General features: G+C 41.9%; 1 protein-coding gene across 1 annotated transcript in view; it reads right to left on the bottom strand.

The window, feature by feature from the left end:
• Positions 1–484: 484 nt before the first annotated feature.
• Positions 485–17,488, bottom strand: part of grin2aa (glutamate receptor, ionotropic, N-methyl D-aspartate 2A, a) — a 136,589-nt gene continuing 119,585 nt past the window's right edge. Inside the window, 5 exon segments of the mRNA XM_018672845.2 lie at positions 485–6,493; positions 8,442–8,680; positions 11,667–11,764; positions 13,154–13,243; positions 16,333–16,493. Coding sequence (XP_018528361.1) covers positions 4,520–6,493; positions 8,442–8,680; positions 11,667–11,764; positions 13,154–13,243; positions 16,333–16,493 — 2,562 coding nt within the window. The 3' untranslated portion in view covers positions 485–4,519.

Raw genomic sequence — 17,488 nt, 5'->3', positions numbered from 1 at the left:
ATTATATAATTATATATTTAAATAAGATTTTAACCATATATGTTCTGGCTCCTACAGCTTTTCAATAATTGTTAAAATGCATATCTTACCTGTCTTATCAGAGAAGTTGAATTGGAGCTACCCACTTTGCAAAAATTTGATTACTAAACTGCATATAAGAATAGACTTAGAACAGATTTTCCATAGGTAATAAGACACAGCTGCGCTCTATAATCTACATAAAATGGCAGGATTTAAGGATGTTTAGGCAGTAGGCCTTCCTCAGAGTCTATGACCTTCATGATTAAAACCTGAAGATTTCCTCCTGAATGTGTGCTGATTCTGTTCCTTCAGAGAACTGATAAAAACCAATACCTTCAGGTGGAAAAATAAATGCAATCAATGGTAAAGCATTTTTTTCCTCATTCCCTGTAAAATAACCCGCCAGCATCAACTGACAGAAGCAATTACAGGTGTATATTGTGAATTCTGACAGGACAGCAAATCTTGTGAATGGTGAAGTTTTATTCTAGTCGCTCTACAGAGAGAGAGAGAGAGAGAGAGAGACAGAGAGAGATAGAAAGAGAGAGAGAGATAGAGAAACAGTGCCACTGTACAGAAGAGCTCCTGTGAAATTCACACAAAAAATATTGTTTTTACTCTTTATCATTTATAATTCTCCATGATGATGTATTCCAGTATGAATTTACAAGCGATGTATACAGGTGTCATTTCTAAATATATTCAAAATAGTTCCTTAAAAGTCTTTGAGGAAGTATTAGTTTAAAAAAAAGCTCTATTCTTACAGCAAACCATAAAGAAAGAGGTCTTGTATCTTTGGAGGGATAGCAGACTCAAAGTAGAGGGTTGCTTTTTTTCTTTTATCTTCTTTACAGTTGAAGTCCTGACTACACATGAAGGAGAGGGAAGAGAGAAGCAGAGCTGGTGATACAGTAATTCTCACCTGCCATTGGAGGAAGAGCAAGGATGTCCCGCCATACCAAGCCAAGCCCTGACCCCTGACCCGCAACCCCATTGGGCAGAATGTGGCCTGATAATGGCCTGTCTGCCAATGAGGAAGTCGTACTAGGGTCAAGTCCTCGCCTTCTCCCCCAAAACAGCAGCAGCATCTTCATCGTGTTAAACACAGATAATTTTTTTCTCTCAAATATGTATATACTCACACCTGGTTACAACGCATTAGTGATCATAACATCATAACAAAAAGAACAAAAAAAAAAAAAAAAAGGAACATAAAACATTAAAATTGTTACATCTGGGGTTGCATGCCATCACCTCATTATTTATCATTAAATGTAATTAAAATACATTTTTGCCATTAAAAAGAGCAGGGTTGTCATCACAAGGGTGTGTCTGGGTGTGTGTGTGTTTTTCTGTATGTCTGTATGTCTGTGTGTGTGTGTGTTTGAACATAAAACAGCATCAGTTTACATGACAGTTCTGTAAAAGTAGAACGAATAGAACAAATTGTCATGAGTTCATAAAACGCAAGGGTGCTGTTTTGATATTTTTTACATGTGCATATTGTTCACTTGTCAGCTCACGCAAGCAGCATGTGGAGATAAATATGATATTAATAATAAATATGCAGATAAGATGCAAAAAAGGACAAATGTTGCTCGTCAGTCAACATTGGGTAAGCTGATTGGGAAGCAAGGAGAGGTTCACTGCAGTATTCCAAGAGTACAAAAGGGCGATATGACCTTGGTTGTTAAAGACGGAGCTTCAATTGAAACACAGTGGCTAATGCAGTCAACTGCCATGGAGAGGAAAGAGAGAGATTCTTGTTTGAGTATTCCATATAAGTGTAGCTTTTCAGGTTTTGGACGTTTAAGTAACATCCTCCATTCTGTTAAGGGTGCTCAGTTTGGCAAGGAGTGGAGCTGCACACAACACACCCCTTCACTGAGCAAAACCACCTAAGCCCCCTACCGCCATCCCTCCTTTCCCTCCTTCTCTTCCTCTTCTCTCTTTTCTTGGGTTGCATGAGCTCGGGCAGAGAGCCGAACTGGAAGACCTTGGACTGGTAAACATCAAAAGGAGAAAAGTTTGATCCTGCTTTGCGGCCGCTATAAATTGTGTTGTTGTTTCTCTTTTTTTTTTCTTTTTTCTTTTTTTTTTTTCTACAAAAGATCTGCGCCGCATCATGTTCTGTTGCTACTGTTGAAGCTCCCCCCAAAACGCACAGAATCATCCTGAGGTATTTTATTTGATACAATTTGGCTTTGTGAATCCAATCAATCAAGCAAATCAGTCAGTTAATATGGTTACATGAGTTTGTCTTTTGGCTGTACAGTTTGTACAGTATAATGCTACAAAAAAAAAGTGTTTTTGTGGGCACGTGTGTACAAGGAAGTATGTGCATGTGCAAGTCTTTTCTGCCATGTGTTATCAAAAAGAACAAACAAACAATCAAACAAACAAATCCATAAACAATCAGATTAGGAACCAAATGTTCTGGTAAAGTCTTCAAGCTTACCCAAGTTCTGCCATGCACACACACAACTTACTCCACACGTAGATGGATACATGATTGATGAGCACATAACAAGTGGAACCTCCTCGGCTCCATCCCTCTCCGTCTTGTCCCACCCACCCCATCCCACATCCCACCCAAAATATGCTATGAAGGTAAACAAGGGATCCATCTCAAGTAGTCTTCATATCCTCAAGAGCCTGGTTGATTGTGCAACAGTAACTGATGATCAATTTCTAACACAATTCCCAGTTAGACTGTAGTGGTTATACTGTATAGCTACCAACCAACCAACCAACCAACCAAAGTTCAATTTTACAAAAACCCAAAGAAATAAAGTGAAGTGGTTCTCTAAATAATTATCCAACACTCTAGTGATGTGTCATGTTGAACGAGGAAGGGAAGGGAAGGAGGAGGAATCGTCAGTGGATTTTTTAAAATAGTTAATACCCTGTTTCTCAGTGGCAGGGAGGTCAAAAGACAAAAACACATCAGTGCCCACCCCCTCCCCAATTCAGACAAGGTGGTGGTGGACACAGTTGTCATTTCATCCTTTTCTCCCTTGTTGTCTCCTCTTTGCTCTCTTCCCTTCCACCATTCTCTTGCTCTTTTACAGCAGGAGCCACAGCATGACACTGATTTACTAAGCACAAAGGTCAAGGATCAAGGTTTCGATTGTACAAGTATCCATCCACCATATCTGGCAAGACACAGTCCCTTTTCAAAGAACATATAAAGTATGTGTCTGAGAGTGTATATGTGTGTATTTTCTCTTCTCCGACACAGAAAAAAATCAACACATGCAAAATAATCTACTACACTTGATGGTATTTTTCAAAAAGCTATGCTTTTTCAAAAGCAAATATGGGAGAGAGGTTTTTAAACTAATGGCTATTGTGCTACCAAATAAGCAAACACTAAAATCCTACATAGGGGGATCCGGATGTCAGAATCCCTAATAAATCTTATAGTTTAATAGAATAAAAAAGCAATACTTTGCAATTATTTTTCTATGTGCAGCGCCACGAATGAAATGCCCATCAGTTGCCTCAGGTTTCCCTGCTTATCTGTCTTTTCTATCAGTCATCTTGTCAGTCTGTCTTTTTTTAATCTGTCAGTCTGTAAACATTATTCATTGATAGCACCTACATCACTCTCAGTTTCTCATTACTACTGTGTCCCTTAGCATGGGCTTAACACATAAAACCAAAGTCTGTCCAAGCATAAGATACCTAACTGCCAAAAACGACTGGATGCCCCACTCTGTGTCATTTAGCCACTCATCTCCTTTCTCCCTCTCTCTCCTCTTACACTGCCAGGTGTCTCAGTGGCCATATTTGTCAGAGTAACAAGCAGCAGACCGTTGGACTAGCTCACTGTGATGCCCCTGCACTCCTGGGACATCTCCATGTCTGGCCATGACATCAAACGTGCCCATCTGGTCTCCCTGTCAGGCCTCTTCTCCTCAACTAGTGAGCCCCAAGCTTGACAGTGGAGGTGGAAAGGAAAAAGGGAAGAAGACGGAGGGGTTGAAAGAGAGGTTCTCTCACTTTCTCTCCCTCTAATTCTCCTCTCTTATGATTTCTCCCATTCTCCTTACCACTTTCTCACTTATTCAAAAATCAACAGTATCTTTCCTAACAATTCTCATAGGACCGTAACTACCGTACAACGTACCGTAACTTAGGCCTTCTCTGTCCCACTAATGGGACTATGCAATTTCCTACCCTTTTCCAAAACTTACGGGGTTAATTATTCCCCTTCCCTTTACACCTGGGTACCTTATGGCAGAATGCCGACCATGCAGCCAACTCACTGGTACATGGCAGAGAATGGACATAAATGGTGATATCATCTGCAAAGAGAGTAGTAGCAGTACCGTCATACCCAAGTGGGTAGAAGTTCTTTTGGGTTACAATGTTGAAGAGAAGAAGAAAAATGTAGTGTGGCTATGGCATCCCTTAGTGGATAACATAGTTGATAAATTATAATACAAACCCAGAGAGGAGTAAGGAGGAGAGAACACATTATTTCTTATATCAACTAAACATCTGACTCCAGACTGGGGATTTTTTTATACACCCGTCTATTGCTGAACTGGGCTGAGTTTAGGACGCCACGTGGGGCTGGGTATGCACTAGTCTTATTGGCTGAGTAAGGCATCACATGCTCTTTATTGTACATGTCATTAGCTATCCTCCCGTCCCGTGAGCAGTATGAAGTGGTGGATTTAACGGAAGAGCGGAGATTGTTCGCATCGTTACGTGTTTTAATGGGGGGCGCTCCAAGAACCGATGCAGGCGATGCCACCGCCAGCTGTTTGTAAATATCAGAGGAGCTGCGCCCATGGACCAGTCTGCTGCTGGTGTCATCCCTCAGCGAGTGGCTGAGGAAAGGGTTTTCCGAGCCATGGGCCGGGTACAGGGACTTGCTCCTCTTGCTCTCCTCCAGGTTGTGGTTAAACAGCATTGATTTAGACCCGGTGCCAAACAGTCTGCCGGAGTAGGGACGCATGCCGAAGAGGTTCGCATAGTGCGAGTCAGAAGTGGAGTCCAGGAAGCGATCCTTCTCCTTGAGGCTAACACTACGCGCCGGTCGGCCCAGGTCTACATCCTTGGGCTTTTCTAGCATGATGTTGTCAAAGGAGTGCTGACGACTCAGCCTCAAGCGGTTTCTCTTTTGGACATGTGGCCCATCCGTCTGTGGCCAATACAGACCAAACATTTCGTCTGGTTGCTGCTGCTGTTGGTGGTGCATGGTAGGACTGACCAAGGGGTCTGTGAGGAGCTGGTCCTCACTAATGTCATACAGGTTGGCCATGTGGAGGCATGCTTCACACCGATTATAGGGTGAGCGTGTGACAGAAGCAGAGGCAGATCCAGTAGGTGTGTATGACCCCGCTGGTGGGTAGCTAGCGGTCACTTTGGACAAGCAGGAACGGCAGTGTGTCTGTTTGTAGCGATCAATGGATTCATGTGGGGACAGGGAAAGGTTTTTCTCTTTCAAGTTGTAGTGTTTAGAATAAGTTGGATCTGGTAGAAGATCTGAGTCTGTGTGATGCAAAGGAGAGGAGTTCAGATGAATGATGGGCTGCTCACACTTCCTATAGTTGTCACTGTGGTCGGAGTAGATCTCGGGGTAATCCAAATCATCGGCAGCAAGGCCACGACTCTCACGGTAGTGAATAGGGTCTGAATGCAGGCTCAGCTCTCGGTCTGAGTCAATAGTGTAGATTTTCTCTCCTCCTGCTCCTCCTCCTCCTCTCCCGGTTTGGTTGGTTCCGCCGCTGACCTGCTTAGTCTTTAAGTAGGACAGCTCCACCTCACTGCAGTCCCTTGGGTATTTTGACGTCACCGATCTTTTTTTTAAGTTGTCCTTGGGCTTCAGGTGCTTGTTGTTTTCTGGGTCCTTGTAGGAGGCTGCCCTGCTGGAGCAGTCAGAGATGTCAGAGTGGGCTGTGTCCTCAGGGAGGTAGCGCTGTGTCTTCATCGACATTCGTGGATCTGGCATCAGCATGTCAGGCATCGGAGGGGGCCCAGGTGGCACCGAACGCAGCGTGTCCACTGACTTCTTCCACAAGGTCCGAGGTGGCTTGGCATTGGTCTGGACTGCATCAGCACTCACTGCCACCTCAACTGTGTTAGGATTGGCATCATTTAGAGTCAGAGGATGCTGGCCCCCCTGGAAGATGTAGTTGTTAAGGTGGTCTTTGTGGCGGTTAGCAAGATAAGACTGCAGGTCACCAGTGTCCCCATAGATCATATCTTTGGGAGCATAGCTTCGGTTATCAGCATAGATGAAGTTGCCCTTCTCTGCCATCATGTCCATGATCATTGGGCCAGCTGAGTGCATAAACTCGCGTTTGGGCGAGTTCATGCGGGAGCCACCCAGGTTAGACATGTTGGTCATCTGTTTGGCTGACTTAATGAGCTTAAGCATTTTGTCCTGAGGGCTAAAGTCCAGATCTGTCTTTTTCTTCATGTCAATGTGGACTCCATGGATACAACTCCAGATACCCTGCATGGAGACATATGGATGAACACGTGGAATGGTTTGAGAGGAAGAGGGATAGACAAATGAAACACAAAAAAGGGTAAGAAGGGAGAAAGTGAGGGAAGAGGGGGATGTGAAAGGGAAAGAAATAAAATGGGATGAGAGGGAGAAAATCAAATATGACGATGGTTTGAGAGAGAAATGGAGAGAGACAAACAAAATAATGATTACTTATCTCCTCTGCCAAACATATTTGTCTTGTTGAAATTTATTAATGTAAAATGTTAAATCGGTAGTGACTCAGCAAACAGTACATTGAACCAATGCAAACTCACCATAAACACAAACTTGAAACAGTACTTCTTTCATGTTCTCTAAAACATACTTGTTCAGCACAAAGAGAATCAAAATGCACCCCACAATAAAGGTGGAAGTTTGTTTTGTTTAAGATATTAAGCTTTCTCTAAACAAGCTTATATGGTTGATTTAAGAGGATGTTGTAGTAAAAACAACATAATAATTTAGGAAGTACTTCAGTAGAAAGGATATAGAATTAAACATAGACACCACAACAACAAACCACACACTGAATATTGTTAAAGAAAAGAATCACACCAGGCAAAAAAGTCTCCAGCACAAACCCCTGTCCATCATAACTCAAACAACAACTGGTATACGTTTTCTAAACGGACACAGGAAAACTGTGATGCAATACAATGCAATGAAACAAGTCTACAGCTCCATCAATTTTACAGTACAACTATGTTTTACATCTGAAAAGTTGTATTTTGCAAAAATGTACTGGTTTCTTACAGTAACCTAAATCAACAGTATGCCCCAAGCCTACCTTAGAGGCAGCACAGGGTTGACATATTCTTTGTATACAGCAGTATACAGCAGAATTTACCATCTCTTTGACTGTATATAAAGTACAGGTTTTTTATATGGGCTAACTACTCTTTAAGTCTGAAAGTAATGCCACATCTATGGTTTAAGTTTCACAAAAACAACTGCAAACGCTTTCCTCACTGTGGCCATTTCCCTGTTCACAAATACATCCTTAAAAAGCATTTATCACTTAAACAAATTCAAAGTGCTTTTGGGCTTAGCTCACATTTTGTGGGCCTTATCAACATAAGATAGGCCATTAAGGATGTGTTTTGCCCTAAATCACTCTTGAGAATGGCTTTGAAATAACATCTCTCTCAAGAACCTCACTTTATCTTCTAAAAGTTTTTTCCCTCTTCACTACCCCTCTCTCTGTTAACTTTGCAAACAGTCACACTTTGCCTCAAAAATAGTGCAGAGACACTGCAGTGCTTTTAGGGATGCACGTCCATGTCTTCGCTTCTCACACACAACGAGGGAGAAAGCTGACCTTTTAGCTGAATGAGAGAGAATAGATTGATTTAGCGTGGGTTGCCGTGATTTTACCCAAAAAACATGCTGCAATTAAGATCTATTTTTAGTCGATATTCAGGGCTGCCTCGTGATCCTCCCCTCCCGCTTCTATCCCCATCGTTCCCTCTTATCCTTCTCAGTGCAGCCCTCCCTCCTTATCCCTTGTTTCACTCAGTTTCTTAGTTCAGCAGTAGCTCTCTTTCTCTGCATGTGTGTATGTGCATGCTTGCTCTTCTCCCTTATTCTGCTGAGAGAAAATAGAACTAAGACAGGCCTGTCTGACCCCAATAATGCGGCATTAGCCCCCAGTGTAGTTGCAGTGCTTCGTTGCACCTCATACTCTTGAGCACGACCACTGTTAACCCAGTCAGACCACTCCAGGTACAGATATTCACATAGTCACATGTTCACATGTGTACACAGTCAATGGCCTGTTTCTGTGAGCTGACTATTGGGCCAAATTCAAGACCAGTGTTCCAAAGTGTGTCTTGTTTTCATTAAAAATTTAATTCTATGTAGAACATGTCTGCACACATAAAGATACACCACCCACACACAAACCAGTCCTTACCCGACTGATGGAGAAAAGAAGACCAGGCTTGCCAGAGCAGACCCCGGTAAAACAGTATCTGAGCCTCCAGTAGAAGAGATGCTCAGAGACAAAGGTGATGAGGGAGAGCCCCATGGCTGTGGCCAGCATGTAAAAAACCCCAGCCATGTTGTCCACATCCAGCTGACTGGACATCACCTCATTCTTCTCATTGTGGCAAATTCCTGTCAGCCACTGAGCCTCCAGTTCCTCCATTTCACCTGAGAAGCAAAAGAACAGAGAGAGACTCAAATCTTTTACCGATTAGTTTGAAACCAATTTTTAAGCTTAGGCAGAACATACAAGTTTATGATAATGTATTATATGAGACAGAAATGTACAGATAGAATTGCTACTCAAGTCACAATGCATGTACATAAAAACATCCTGTAAAATCTTATCTTCTTGAATTTCAAATAAGTTGATGGTAAATGTTTACTTTTAACTGTAAAGAAAGATGGTATTACTATAAAAATATAGCAAGTCTCATATGGTATTCTAATTTGTAATTCAGTGGTTTGTCCACTCATAAAAGAATAATGCCTCGACATTTTTCATAATGAGATTCAAAGCTATATAATGAGTGAACTTAAAATATGTCAGCTTATATAGTTTGAATGCTAATATTTTTTTTAATTAACTGGTTTTGCGTGGGCTGTGGTTTAAAATAAATTTCTTTGGATATCACCAAGCAACTGGGCTTCCAGTCCTCTCTGTGCTGCCTGATAGGGCAAAGAGATTGTTTCTTTAGTGTTAATGAAAGAAAGGTAGAAAGCAACAAAGACCTTATCTCCTCTCATTCCTCACTCTGTGCTCCCTTCCCTCTGTTCCCCCTCCCTCTCTGGCTTCCTCTGTGACATTTGGCGCGTGGCTAATCCAATCTGTGTCATTCAGGGCTGGATAACTAAGGCTGCTAGTGGGGAAAGACAAATATCATGGTGGTGTTCAGCTAGATGTCTTGGGGGTGCAGACTCACTGAGACATCATTAACCCTTTAGGAAAATTGAGGAGGATTTGTCTCCTGTTAGATTTGCAAAGACAATAATAGATGTAGCCATGCTGTATCTTTGCTTAATATTACATTATGACATGTTTGCAACAGACTGCAGAGGAAAATTAAGATGAATGAGATTTTTAGGTATTAACAGGTCACTTTGTCTCTTTTTTTTTTCTTTAAATCGAGCGCATTCAAGGAAAAAGCTGTGGGGAGCCACTTCTGTTTGCACTGTTGCTCTGACCCGGGGGGTGGGGGGGTATTGCTGAAATTCAAATTTTGTTCTCTTTACAGCAGCCTAGCGGCTCAAGCAATAGTCTGGTATCCAGTCAGCTGGAACGCAGGAACACAAGTCCCTACAAGTTTCATCCACACTTTCGGGGCTTTTAAAAATGTTCTAGTTGAGGCACCTAAGACTGGAAAAAAAAATGTGCGTGCAGTAACAAAACTTTTTGAATCTTCCATCTTGTCCATTATGAACCACAAACACGAAATCCATTCCAGTTCAGAACATTCATTTAATGTAAGTTTCTTCTGAACGCTTATCTGCACTTTGAAATAACTCCTCCTCAGTTCCTGACCCTGTCTGGATGATATGTAGGTATGAAAAATTACAATCTTCCCACACTGTCAAAACGTATGAATTTGGACTATTGCTGCTGCTCCAAGATGAATACATTTCATTGTGTGAAAGCAGCATTAACAAGTGCTAAAAGATTTACATGCTATTACCCAACATGCACTAGTAAGACTATAGGATATAATAGTAAAGTATTCTCATTATTTGTATATTTTGTCAAGTATTTTTAACCCTCAAAGACAAAATGTGACCTGCAGCTGGTTCAGCAATGTGTGTGCCAGCCCAAGTGTTTCTAGACAACCTGTTTTGTCTCTGTATGTTCGTCTCTTTGTTCTTCACCTTCCTCCACTCTTCCCCGAACACATCTTCTCCCTTTCTCCTCTCTGTCCACAGAAAAAGCCATATGCTCTCCACCCACATTGTGTCTATCTGATCAAGCGGCATCTGCCAAGACATGGAGTCACTGTCATCTATCAAGGACCTGCCCTCCTCTCACTTCCCATCCCTCTCTCTTTCTCTCTCTCTCTCCACCTGACGTGCTCTCTTTCATGGTATTCCTCTCGTCCTGTGCCTCCTGCCTTGTCCTCTCTCTGACCTCGCTCTGGCCATCACACACTCACATCATCCCTGTGTTTTTCTGTCTCTTTCATCACTTTCTCCCTCAATCTGTTTCCTCTCTCTCTACCTCTGTCACCACACTCTCTTTACAGTTCTTTTATCTCACTCTCCCCTGCTGTCTCTCTTTTTCTCTCATCCTGTGTTCTCTTCTCAACACTCATTTTTCCCTTTATGATTTTTTATCATATATTTTTTTTTTGGGGGGGGGGGTATGTCAAGTACAACACTTGAGTTATTAGCATGGTGCAAAGATAATACAGCTTTTAAACATCTGCAGTGCATATTTGCATTGCATGACTCTGCTTAAAAATCTACAAGTAAATAAAAACTGGATGGGATTAATGATCGGGAGAGGAAGACAAAGCAAAACAAAAACATTGAGTCTGATTTTTGTCAAAAATTATCCAGCCGTGAAATATGATGGAGTGTGGCCTGCATGCTCTGTAGCCCTGATAAGATTCGGTTGGAGAGGATTATTGTGACACCAATGTTCATTTAATCAACTTCAGTGCACTTAATGTGAGTGGCTGTGAACACTTGCATCAGCAAAATGCTTTCGATGTAAAATGTAAATGAATCTGTCACTAAAAGCTCGAGCTGTCTCGCTTTCTCTCTGTTTTGCAGGGGGAAATTGTTTATGTAAGAACTTCTGAAGCTACTGTAATAAAGGAATGTGGTGATTCAGATAGAGTAATGCCTACACACACACACACATACAAACACACAGATCTGGTGCTGCAGAGAGGAATATATTAGAATAACTTACACACTTTGCCCTCTGTTTAGAGCAGCCTTTTGTGTCCAGAATAACATCAAAGAACTATTTATACTTCACTGCTTTCCCTTTGTGCTGTCAGCAGACAAGGCAGTAGAGATGTGCATGTGTGTATGAGAGTGTGAGTACGTGAACTTGAATTACAATGCTGGCAAGAAATAATGTAACCTTTTGCTTTCGTGGATAGCGTTGTGCACTTTGAATTTGTATGTGAGAACATTGTGCGAGTGTGTTTCTCACCATCTCCAATAATGGCCAGGATAGCCAGATCCACCTGTCGTTTCCAGTAGGAGCCTTTCTGCAGAGCAATGCCGTAACCAGTGGTAGCAAAGATGTATCTGAACACAAGCATGTCCAAACACACAGACACAGACACAGACACACACACACACACACACACACACACATATTTACACAAGATATTCAGTCAAAATCACTAATGTAGTTAACATTAAAGTGACTATTTGCAGCTCAACATGGTGTCTTGCCGGAAGTGGGTGGTGGGGATGACTGCTTGCAAAGAGTTTCAGCCATTGCTACATTTACAATGAAAAAGGTTAGAATACACCCTCTGAGCAGCATTATTTCTTCAGGGCAGTCTGGACACTATAGTGAGTCACTATTAGAAAGTTACAAGCTGGGCCAGCTGGGCTAGAGGTAGCTGGTTAGCATGCTAACTTCAGTAAGAAGTGATAGAGGCAATACTAGAAGCAAAATGTTGCTTTCCACTGCTGGAGACAGCTCTTGGTGAGTGAGGGAATGAAATTTGATGCTGAGCTTGCAACGTCTTTTCTAGACTGGTAAGTAAACAGCTGTTAATGCTAATGTTGGCTACACAGTGATAGCAAAAACCTACATATAGCACCTTTAATTCTTGGATGAGCCCAAAGACAAGCAGTCTATGCCCCTGGCCTTAAATGACCTCATATAGCTATAATCACTAAATCACAATAAATCTAAATTCCAAGAGTCTCATATTTATCCACTTTTACTGTTGAGTGACTGTGGCAGCTTAATCTATCTCAAAATATAATTGCAATTTCAACCAAATTAACACATGTTAATGAAAATTTCCAAATGTTTTTCAGGAGTGAAAATGTGGGAATGTAATGTAACTAATAGTGACATCGCATAATCAGCTGTTGTTCTTGGTTGGAAACCAAACAACAATGTAACCTGAAATCAAATTGTATTATGGACCAATGGTCACGTTACCGTTGTTGGGAGACACGTTTGCTTGTTCTCTTGCTGAGAGTTAGATGTGAGGAGGCTAAATATGAGTAGCTGCTTAGCTTAGTTTTAGCAAAAAAAAAAAAAACTGTAAACAGGGAAACAACTGGCCTGTCTTTGTCCAAAGTCAACAAAATCCACCTACCAGCATCTCTAAAACTCACTCATCAACATGCTGTATTTAATTTGTTTATACTGCACAAAACGTATGTCAGAACAGCAAACAGGGGGTTATGTGTGTCACTGTTTCTCTTTAGTACCGCTAACTTCCTGACCAGAACTATCAGCAAACAAGCAAATAAGCCTGTTCCCAAAACTATTTCATAATCCATGTGGCTTTAATTTATGCATCTGTGCAGTGTAATGCTAAACAAACATAAAATAAACCCTTTACACAATTTACATAATGCTTTGGACCAAAGAATGTCAGGATCACATTATGGCGTGCAGACAATCCACACTGAAAGTGTACTTTTAGGAATTAAAGCTATAGTTACCCGCTGCCAATGGTCACCAGCTTACATCCTTCATCTCTGCCGGCCATGTAGTTCAGCACTGCAGCATCATAGATGAAGGCATCCAGTTTACTGCAAAGGAGGAAAAAAAGAACAGAGGAAAGAGATAGAGAAAAACAGACAGAGCGAGGGGATGAAGACAAAGCATCAGGGGCTTTCAAATTTTTGAAACAGAGTGAGTGAGAAGAGAACAGGAGAAGACAGAAAGTAGAAGAGGGGCTTATTTTTCAGAAAGTGTTGTTTGCGGATCAATTCTAAAGTGTTAAATCATCTCCAATAGGACTGCAATCCAAGCGTAACCAAACACACAGAGGACACAGTGGGGAGTGGCTGCGGTTCAATACAGCACGCTTCACTGATGATAGGACCTTGGAGGCATATGGACGACCTAAACAAACTTTAGACAGACACAAACATTTACACCGTCTCTCTCTCTTTCTGCCTCTGTCCACACACACACACACAAATAAGCAGGTTGCGAAGTGGAATGTAAAAGATCCCAGACTCAGACTGACATTTTCAATGTAACTGATGCCGTCACTAACTGCTGCTCTCTCACTCTCACAGAGCTGGCATGCTCTCACACACACAAACACACTCACACACACAGACATATACACACAGGGAGCCCTCCTAATAGTGCAGTGACTGGCTGGCATTTACTGAATGTCAGATCCAGCCCTCTAACGGAGGCTCACAGCCGATAGTTTAGCTGTGTAATTAGCTTAACCCAGCACTGGCTCCATCCACACGCAGGCTGTGTCCCCAAACATGTGGGGAACCAGGCGTGTGTGTGTATGCTCCAGTATGTGCGTGATTGTGCAGATGCGACTATGTACCGGTGCGTGTCTGTGAACATGGATTTGTGTGTGCATGTTTTTAGACGCTAGCCAGACATACTGTAGCTCTAATGGCTTGGAGAGGGATTCAGCCATCACCGATCTGTCACACCTTTATTTGGGTGAATAAAAAAGTAGCAACACAGATTTTCTCACCACTTTCATTCTATACCTTTGAATGTCATCTTTAACACAGCAGAATGGCCATTTACTGTGACTCTGAATCATATTTTACACCACTACAGGGCAACTCTTCAGTATAGTGCATAACCTTTCAGTGTAGCTATTGCACAAATAGCATCTGGACCCCAAACAGAACATTTTAAAGAACATCACAATAAATCCTAATCCAAAATGACTCATTTCACAAATACAAATAAAAATTTGCCCATACAGAACCTTTTGGGGGAGATAAAAGTTTTACCATGGCATTTAATGCATAGAATTATTCTAAAATCACAACTTCAAACCCCAAACACCCCCCACAAAAAGAGTCATACCTAGAATTCAGGCTCAGTTAAAACATGCAAGGCTGTCTTCAGACTGACAACAGCATTACATCATAAAAAAGGGGTTGCATTGGTGTGGCTATAGTTTACCAGAGAGAAAATGAAATGGAAACAGTTCATGGCTGATGGCTCATAAGATGCCAAGAGTCTTTGGGTTGAGGCAGGATTTTACAGCTCTGGAAAGTTACCACAATAGTAATAAATCTTCATGATCAACTTTTTTGCCAGAGCTCTTTGTATTGGGGTCCCTACTGCATTTGGTCACAACAGCGTGTCGGCATTGCGCAATATATTTGCAGCAGATAAAAATGCAACAGTTTAATGTCACTGAACTGTTTTCTCATCCATTTACGTATTTTAAAAAAAATCTTACCTTTGCAGCTATTGTGAGATATTTGGGTTCTGAAATGTAATGAAATCAATTCAGCTCCCCTGTGCATAGTTTTGGTTCTTGTGGCTGTAACAGATTTTGTGTGTAAAGCCTGTCAGCATTATGTGTGATGAGAGCTAATCCAGCCATCGAGCCTCAAACAGCTGAACGCTGCACTGTTGCTCATCTGCTAATACCACAGAATAGAATTACCAATGAGTGTATTACTGACTGCACACACCTGCAGCTAGCTCTGTGCACGCAGATATACACAAGCATGTGTTTTTATTTCTAGGCATATTGCTTGTGTGTATGTAGTATTAGTTTACTGAGGTATTTGTATGGGTATGCATCTGTACACGTGTGCTGTATGTTAATGCAACAGCAAAGGCGAGTGCGTTGGAGAATATTATAGGTGGTGTAGTGGTTTAAGCTGTCTTTACATATTTACATCCAATTTATTTATGACTTATGCATGAGAGAGAATGAGCTGAAAGACATAACAAGACAAAAATAATAGATCATGAATTATATCCTCATATTTGTTAGGTCTATTTTCTTTTTCTATTCTCCTCCTTCCCTGTGGGGCAGCCTGTCCTTTGAGCTGTGAACACTGATTGGATCCCCCCCCATCGCCATTAACCAATCAGAAATAACTTCTTGTCATATCATCTCATCAACCTTTTGTCCTTTAACTTTACCTTTTTTTCTTCTCACTTTCCATCTCTCCATTCCTTAATGCCACTACCCTTCTTTTCCCATCCCCTTCCCCTCTCTGTCTTCCCCTTTTCTGCCGTTACCCTCAATTTCTCCCATCTTCTCTTTTCCCCTGCCCTCCCTTTTTCATTCCATTACCACTCTCTTCTTCTCTAGTCTCTTGGCCCCTTCGTCCTGCCCTCCACCCTTCCATCATTTCCTCCAATCAGACACTTTGCCCTTGGTCTCCTACCCCACCCCTTTTCCTCTTTTTCCCATGTGACAGTATGATGAGAGTCACTCCTCTGCCTCTCCTCCTTCCTTTTCTTTTCAATGTCTTTACCTCCACTTTTTCTATCCATCCAACCCTCTCAAATGGTTCCACTCTTTCAATCTGTCCTTGGTTAGCTTTGAGATAACCCCCTCTCCTTCCCACTCTATACACACATACACACACAACCACCACCACCACCAGTCCCATTATAGAGACCAGTACTAAAAATAGCTCCTGCTGTTCCCAATGAGGAAGCCCATTCATCCCCAGTCTCAGAGGAGCTGTCACACACAGACACACTCACACATGTGGCAACACACCCACTGACATGCAATTACACACACATTTATGTCCAGGTATACACACACAAAAGAGTTTTTTGAGGTTGACCAATGAATACAAGTAAGTATTCGATCAAGGATCAGTAAAGGAGCGCGCTCTCTCACAAAATTGTACACACAGTGTTTCCTTACCCTGTTTTGAGGCTGACAAGTGCGTCCTGCACACCAGTTTGATGATACTTCACCATGTACTGGTGCATGGCAGGGTAGTTCTTCCTGATGTTCCTCTCTGTGGATCCGTTTGGAACCGTCCCGAAGCGGAACGGAGGTGAGTATGCGTATGGGTTCTGAAACTGTAGCAGAGGGGAGAGGGATAATGGAGAGGAAATAAGGAGAGAGGAAGAACAGAGGGAACAGCAAAGGTTAAGCATAGACACAGAGAGAAGCAGCGAGAGACAATATGAATTCCAAAGCCATGTGTGTTTGTGTATGTGTGGGGACAGATCCAAACACTATATAGGTAGGTTGTACCACGCTGATACTCGGCTGATAATGTGTTTGTCACAGAGAAGTACTGGACTTTCCTGTGATTGTCTAAACTCTTTATGAGTTTCACTGTAGTTGAGTATTACCAATTTAAGAACAAATATAATTAGGCTTTAAAGATACATCTGAAGAAGACCCAATTTATCTGTACTGCAAGATAATCTCAACTCTGGGTTGTTTTTTCCACCTCATCTCTCACCCTGATTTTCAGTTTTTTTTTCTTTTCAGTGTTGAATTCCACTCGTAGCACCTTTTCCCTGCTCTTTCTCCCATCACCTTCTTTTTTTAAACTTTGCTTCCTTTTTCAGGTTGCTCTTTCCCATTTATATTATTTAGTTATTACAGTTACTATGACTGTAGGTCCTTAACTGCGAGGCCACTTTTCCCTTTTTTCTCTGTCATCTCTCCTTTCCTCTAACTGATTTTCTTCCCCTTTTTTAAAAAAAGATTCCTCCCTTCATTTCTCTCTGTCTCCCTCCTGCCCCCTCTGCGTGTCTCTCAGGTATAATCGAGTCAGTGTACAGGTCAAGGGTTTCGTAGTAGTGTGCTTGTCGCTGCGGTAACAACCTACCCTGAAGCACTGCGGTAACAATCTGCCCTCAGTGCCAGAAACAGACGAACCCTATCAATTAGAAGTGCATATTACGAGCTCCACTCTAACCACATATTGTGTGTGTGTGTGTGTGTGTGTGTGTGTCTGTGTGAGTATGTTACGTGGCACTGAGGAGTAGTTTTACTATATGTTATTAAAGCAGTTCTGATAAGTGATATTCCATGCCATTTTCAAATATCTACATGTCTG

The sequence above is a fragment of the Lates calcarifer genome, linkage group LG11 (genome assembly GCF_001640805.2).
Source record: "Lates calcarifer isolate ASB-BC8 linkage group LG11, TLL_Latcal_v3, whole genome shotgun sequence".
NCBI classification, from domain to species: Eukaryota; Metazoa; Chordata; class Actinopteri; family Centropomidae; genus Lates; species Lates calcarifer.
Note: the sequence above shows the minus strand (reverse complement) of the source record. Positions and strands in the feature narration are given on the sequence as shown.